Raw genomic sequence first — 7,152 nt, forward strand, 5'->3', positions numbered from 1 at the left:
ATAAGGAATCCCTTCCAGAATGCTACATCCCCACTAAATCCTGCCAGACTGAACAAAATGCTGAAGTCAGGCTTTGGCAATTGTCAGTTCACGTTTATTCGTGCTTTGTGACTGGGGTGCAAAGAAAAGGAAATATGAGTCTTTTAACTCTTCCATCCCCGCTGTCCGTAGGTTGGAAGGCAGTAACCAATGCTGGGGATCGGTCGCTTCTAGTTCAGTTCTTTCGCTCTCTGCGTCTGGCGCGGCCAGGAGGCGGTGGCGCCAACGCTGGCGGAAAGGGCGCTCGTGGGCCTAGGCCCCGCGCTCGCTTCTCCCGGGGGAAGCCCGGTTGCCAGGTTGGGTTAACGCCTCCGCCCGCGCGCAGATTGCCAGAGACTAAAGGCGCCACCTCTGGCGCTCAGGCGCGAGCCACCCCTCCCGTGCAACCATCCTCCCTTTCCTCTCCGCCCTCCCTCTTCTCCTCCCGAGCCACGCGACTTCCCCGACCTCGGACTAACTTCTGAGCCAACAGGCGCAGGTAGCGCAGGGACCGTAGGGGTGCGGGTCGCCATTCCAGCGATACACACAGGATGCAAGTGTGCGGGAGCAGTGCGGCGGGACGCCGGGTCTTCGATAGCATCTGCCCTAACAGGATGCTGGAGCTGCCAGGCCCTCCTCTCCGCAAACCCGTGAAGCCGGAGAGGAAGGTGGGGCTGTTGGCGGGGGCCCGGAGGGGTCTGCGAACTCCCTGTCCCGAGGGCTGATCGGTATTCACTATTCTGTGCTCGGTTAGTTCGCCCCTCCGCGGAAGTTCTTTTCGGGATGCGGCGGCGGCAGCCCGGTGTCTGTATACGAGGACCCCCCGGACGTGGAGCCCGCTGCACTGCCAGGTGAGCCCCGAAGCACGTGCGCTACCCTGCATTTTCCCCTTGGGGAAACTTCCCCGTGTCTCCGACGTCCTGGTGGGGGTCCCAGCGGCGAATCTGGTCAAGAGGCTAAACGTCCGTCTGGTGTGTGTCTCTCGGTCTCCCTGCGCAGCCCTTACCACCATAGACTTGCAAGACCTCGCGGACTGCTCCTCTCTACTCGGGTCCGACGCGCCGCCTAGTGGTGACCCGGCTGCCTCTCAGGTACCTCCCCTTGAGGAGCGTTGCTGCCTCTGAAAACACAAACCTCATTCCTAAGTGGGGGTTTATTTCCGCAAAGGTTTGTCGCAGGCACCCACCACAGTCACGTTTAACTGGTGAAGGGAAGAGGCATGCGGAAACCTGAGCCTCCCAGATCCGAGTGTCCTCTTCCCTCATAGTATGTTGTGAAGGCTGCTGTTTCCAGAGCTGTTTTGGCCAAGTTTTACAGTGGGATTCACTCCTGCCCTTCCTCTCCCCATTTATTTCCTGGAGCTGTGACAAGGCAGGGAGGAGATGGAACACTGAGGGACCAAATGGGTGAATCTGGGCGCCTGCGTACAGGATACTTGTCCTGTTTTTCTCCCAACACCCTCTTCCCAGCCATTCACTAACCATTTTCATTCTGTGGGTATTGAAGGAGAGTGGAAATCGATGGATAACTTCTCGATCAACACTGGAGAAGAGGAAGAGTTTATATTTGAGGGGAAGCGAGAAGAAGGACAAAGGACTGCGGAAGAAATCTGACAGAACAGATTCCTGTGTGTAGAGATGGTCCTTCAGCAGTTAGGCACTTTTTAAAAAGTCCTTTTATCCTCTGCCCCCTCCCAAAAAAGTTCTAATCACTTGCCACCATGTGGCAAAGAGGCAGGGGCTGACACTCCCAGACATTGGAGCCTTTCAGCACTGGTCTAGAAGGCCAGAAGATTGGCTCATAGATGGACAGGTGATTTTATCCAGATGCTACCCACAGAAGAGTGACAACTCCTGCTTTCTGTCAGCAGGTGTTGGGGTCACGAGGTCGTTGTCTCAGTATAGAACTCTCCAGAAGACAACACACCTCTCAGAACTGGGAGTGGTGGTGAAATAAAGTTTCTCAGTCCTCCTCTAAGAGCTTTTTAGAACTTTGGGAAAGAGCTCAGGAGGACTCAGGGTAGGTGGCCCTAAGAGCAGAGATTGTTAAGACAGGAGGTGGGAGTGTGTGGTTCCCTGCAACTGCAGAGGCCATTTAATTTTTTTTTTTTTTTTTTTTTAAGATCTGGATGTGCAAATAAGCAAAGACATCTTTTATTTGGCCCAGAGGCCTAGGTTACTCCCTTACTCCAACATGTTTATTTTGCAAGCAACAAAATCAAGTGGCCTCTTGATGAATTCTCACTTAAGTATACTGAATTTAAATTTGACAATATGTTGTGTGTCAGCATTTTTTTCCCTTGTTGTAGTTGTAGAAATGTCAGAGTTATTTCATTGGGAAAGTGGGATTCAAATCTTCAAGGCCAGGGATCACACCACATGGACTAGAAAGTCCAGGATTTCTGTGGGAAAGAGCTGGTATAGGGAAAGAGCTCCCTAACAAACACTTGACCAGTGCACCCTTAGGTTACATTTGCTAGCTGCTGTCCCACAGGGGAAGGCAGAAAAAGAGTGGGAGTGCTTTAGAATTGTTTTAGTCTAGAATTGACCAAAACGTGGGATATTGTAGGAGAAAGCACTTCCTGAGCCACGTTTCCTGAGTTGGCCTCCAGTCTATTCATGGTAAGGGCTTTTCTCAAATACCTGCAGAGAGAGAGAGAGACCTTTCAGTCCGTGAAGACTGTCATATTTCACTACTTCCACCAAGGCAGAGTTCCTGCATCAGGGTTTGTCTGGGTCCCTCAGTCCTTCCTTTCTCAGATCCTTTCCTCTTATGGCCTCAGTGCTCAACTTGGTACTGAGGCCTCCAGACTTTGATTTGACTTTTTCTTCTCTGAGAGAAACTGATACTTTGAAGTTTGGGTCAGAGTAAATTCCTCTTCTCCCAAATATATGACTAGTAGAGAAGTGCTTTGGGGAGAGCAGTATGATTAACACACATGAATCAGTAGCCGAATCAGAGAAGATATTTCTGATGGGCGTACTGAATGTGTCCCCCTCCCATCATGGCTCTAGAGACTCTCTTCCCCTTCCTACTGTTATCCTTAGTGTAAGCTGGGCCTTCCCTCAAAACCCCCCCAAAAGACAGGTAATGAGTTATATAGGAAAGATGACTGAAATAGGCACTAGCATTGCAAGAGTGGGAGGACTTTGGGTAACTCCACTTCTCCAGCTTCATATTCTCCTTCAGTGAAAGGGGAAGCACTTCCTGAGCCCTACCTGCCTCCCACATTGGTGTGAGGATTAACTGGAAGACTGTATAGAAAATAAATATTTGTCAACTTGAATTATCCACAAGTTAAGGGAATAAGAAGGTTCCTGGGCATCCAGCCTTTAAGTTTTCTTCCCCTTCACTTACCTAGACACCTTGCTGGAGGCCAGAAAAGCATTCATACAGTTCAGGAAGTTGGAGGTGCATCCTGCAAGCGGGGAGTGGGGAGTCAACTCCAACTTTGTAATAAACTGAAATAAACTGAAAAGATCAATAGAGGCAACACATGTTGCTGAACAGAAGCATTTTTTATAGCATCCCTGGCTCCTCCAATTATAGATCATCTTTCACCCTCCTTTTTGGTTAGCTGTGACTGAGCTTTCTGAGAAACACAGTTTCCAGTTACCCCATTGAAGGACTCTGCAAGCTGTCGGGTCTCCAAGGAAAGACCTGGGTTCATGCCATGCTCTCTACTCTTAGAGCCGTGGCCTCTTGGTTGGTTGGGGGTAAGTTGGAGTTAGGGTTGACAAGTGCACAAAGAACAGCGCACAGAGGCAGCTGGTTGCCTGCAGCACGGTCCAGCTGTCCAAAGCCCGGCGCCGCAGACATCCCGCACAGTCTGCGGAGAAAGACTTCAGGGAATAGTTTTGGCGCCTTGTGAAGATTCGTGGCTCCAAGTCTAGCTGACCGGGTCCGGCACTCTACGCCTCTGGTTGTCCACCAGCGCAGTGCAAGGCTGCTGGGTTCCTTGTCTCGGGTGGGGCTTGGTTTACAGGTATGAGACTCTCCGCTGTGAAAGCGAGTGCATGCAGATCGTCCCCCACCTCCCACGTGGCGCAACCTGGGGATTGTTCTGGACTCTCCAGATTCAACGATGATCGTTTGACACCCCCGGTTTATTTTAGAGCCACTCCTTGGAAACGGAAGTGGACTTCAGTCTTCAGAATTTCAGAGAAACAGTGGATGATCTCATCGCAGGCAAGTGCAGTCTCTTAGTCATTAAATAACAGCCGGGATGTCTCCTGTCTCCAAATGAGACTAGTTAAGATTTTGTGGTCCTGAAGGTGGTGAACTCAGCCGCCAGTAAATGATTGGCCATCACCTCACAAAAGGGTCTTGGACTTCCATATTTAGGATATTCCCTCTCTCCAATGGAGAAATTGGATAGCTGAATTTATAGCTGGTTTGTCGGGGTGGGTTCTGGAAGAGGGGTCCTTGTGCTCTGATGTGGCCTGGGAGAGCTTGAGTGACAATAGTGTGCAGAGGAGGGAAGGCCTTGTGTAACTTCCAAGTCCTCACAGGGTTGCCTGCTTACCCTCGGGTTATCTCAACAGGTTTATATGGAGCGCCTGCTGTATATGTCCAAAATATCAGGAATGAGGGGTGCTTTCCTTAATAATAATAAAAAAATCTCCATATAAAGCATACATCTGGAGTGGCATTTTGACCCTGTAACTAGCTGGGGATGAATCAGAAGCAACATATCCAGCTTTCGCCTTTTCCCAGACTCATCTACTTTGATGTCGCCTACCCTGGCCGTCAGTGACTTCCCCTTCTCTCCTTGCGATGTATCGCCTCTCGGGTCCTACCTCTCCCAGCGGTTGGAGCCCCGGGCCCTCCAGTCAGCACCACTACGCACTCCAGAGGTGCCACCGCCAGAACAGTACTGGAAGGAGGTGGCGGACCAGAACCAGAGAGCACTGGGGAATGCTCTCGTTGAAAATAACCAAGTAGGGACACTGAACTAGTGACCAGGAATCCTAGGGCCGGGACTGGAGTAAGGCAGAAGTGGGGTTGAAAGGACTGGGACGCTCCCCTGTACATGTCTGGACAGGCTAGTGGTTCACATAGCTGCTATTGCTCCAGTGGTCCCACCCCACTTTCCAACTTCACTAAGTGGGATTAATTCCACTTTACTAAATATTTTATTCATTGAAGGCTTTCTTTTGTGCCTGGCACCGTGCTTATTAAATTATTCTTCTCATTTATTAAGTACTGAGCTAAAACATACTTACCAACCTCATTTTACTAATAATTAAAACAGGATGTTTGAAGTTTAGAGGCAGAAGCTAGGTCTGCCTGTTGCCCAACCAGGTACTAGTCACTACCACGGCCACACTGAAGATACATTTTAATCCAAGTACCGTGGGGGGAAAAAGTCAAATAAATTGATGATTCTCAGAAGTGTAAATGCCCTTGGGTGCTCAATTCCTGGTGAGACGTCAGGATCTGGGTTTAATTCACGCAGATGAGACCAAGCACGGTGGCCAAGTCCCTGAACGTTTGGATCTCCTCCTGTAGCTGCACGTGACGCTAACTCAGAAACAGGAGGAGATCGCCTCGCTTAAGGAACGGAACGTGCAGCTGAAAGAACTCGCCAGCCGGACCAGGCACCTGGCTTCGGTGCTGGATGTAAGTAGGGAGCAAGCGAGTGGGACATTGCGGGGCACTGGAAGCTGTTTCATTGCACACCCACTCTGCTCCCTGTGTGGGAACCCAGTGGGGTTCAGGAGAGTAGGGACATAGTGCAGCGCGTAGTACACCCGGGTGTCCTTTTGCGCGCCCAGCTTGGGGCGATTCCCGCTGGCCCCAGGGTGGCGCTCTTCCCCATCTTTCATAGAAGCTGATGATCACGCAGTCCCGAGATTGCGGGGCCACCGCCGAGCCCTTCCTGTTCAAAACGACTGCAAAAAGGAGCTTGGAGGAGATGTTCAGCGCTGCGGGTCAGGATTGCGCGGAAGTAGACGCCATACTGAGAGAGATTTCTCAGCGTTGCGATGAAGCCCTACAGAGTCGCGATGCCAAGAGGCCCCGCCTGCAAACCGAGCCCAGGAACACTGACTGCTGGCCGGGAAATCTGCACGGAGCCTTCCGAGGACTGCGCACGGACGGCTGTCGCAGCGCATTGAACCTGAACCACAGCGAGCTGGAGGAGGGCGGCTCTTTCAGCACTCCCATCCGCAGCCACAGCACTATCCGCACGCTCGCCTTCCCCCAGGGCAATGCCTTCACCATCCGAACAGCCAGTGGGGGCTACAAATTCCGCTGGGTACCTAGTTGAGCTGGGATGTGGTCCCATCAAACACTGCCCTGGAACACAGGTGAAGCGCCTGAAGGTTGAGTAGGAGTAACTGGAACCATTTCCCAAATCTGGCTTTTCAAAACTCACTCTGCAGGCGAATGCCACCCTGAAACTTCTAACAAAAACGTCTTGATTTTAATGCACTGTGAAGTTTTAATGCACAGCTGTGAAGCATTGTATAGCCTTTCTCCTTTTCACTGCGTGTATCTATACATATACGCATGTGTGTGTACACACACATCACAGTCTATTTTAAAAATATTTATTTCTAGCATCTTTTTTTTTAAATGTTTTTAGTTGTAGATGGACTCAATACCTTTATTTAATTATATGTGGTGCTGAGAATCGAACCCAGTGCCTCACACATGCTAGGCAAGCATTCTACCACAGAGCCACAACCTCAGCCCTATTTCTAGCATCTTTGAACTATGTAGAGCAAGAAGGGATTTAGAAACCAATTGGTTGTCCGGGTGCGGTGGCACACACTTGTGATCTCAGTTATTTGGGAGGCTGAGGCAGGAGGATTGCCGATTAGTTAATTAAGAAATATTCTTTCTTAAGTTGGGCGGCGGGGAGGCTCGGTGGTAGAGTATTCCTGGATTCATTCCCCAGTATCATTGCGGGTGGGGGTGAAGAAAGAGAAACCAATTCACTATTTTTAAACTTATATAATGCCCTGTTTCCTAAGAAGGAAAAGGAGGCTGTAAGTTAAATAACTACAAGAAGCATTACTGGAATCTTCCAATCACTAATATTTAAGGATTCTAGTCCCAGAAGCCTAGTCTCTGTGTGAAAGTTTCAATACACACAACATATCCTGGAAGAATATGTAATTCTGTTTC

The 7,152-nt window shown here is 50.1% G+C and overlaps 1 protein-coding gene across 1 annotated transcript; it reads left to right on the top strand.

Annotated features, from left to right (window-relative positions):
- The first annotated feature begins 477 nt into the window (after nt 1–477).
- Nucleotides 478–6,576, top strand: Mcidas (multiciliate differentiation and DNA synthesis associated cell cycle protein). The gene is made up of 7 exons (XM_015497379.2): nt 478–686; nt 773–869; nt 1,018–1,109; nt 4,134–4,206; nt 4,735–4,958; nt 5,530–5,640; nt 5,849–6,576. Exons 1-7 carry the CDS (start codon nt 570–572, stop codon nt 6,287–6,289), a joined length of 1,155 nt encoding a protein of 384 aa, XP_015352865.1. The 5' UTR covers nt 478–569; the 3' UTR covers nt 6,290–6,576.
- Nucleotides 6,577–7,152: the final 576 nt, after the last annotated feature.

Source organism: Marmota marmota, unplaced genomic scaffold (assembly GCF_001458135.2).
Source record: "Marmota marmota marmota unplaced genomic scaffold, marMar, whole genome shotgun sequence".
Taxonomy (NCBI): Eukaryota; Metazoa; Chordata; class Mammalia; order Rodentia; family Sciuridae; genus Marmota; species Marmota marmota.

Coding starts and splice junctions, on each gene's coding strand:
- Mcidas (XM_015497379.2), top strand. CDS start 570: ATGCAAGTGTGCGGGAGCAGTGCGGCGGGACGCCGGGTCTTCGATAGC. Junction 687..772: donor CCGTGAAGCCGGAGAGGAAG/GTGGGGCTGTTG, acceptor GTGCTCGGTTAG/TTCGCCCCTCCGCGGAAGTT. Junction 4,207..4,734: donor AGTGGATGATCTCATCGCAG/GCAAGTGCAGTC, acceptor GCCTTTTCCCAG/ACTCATCTACTTTGATGTCG.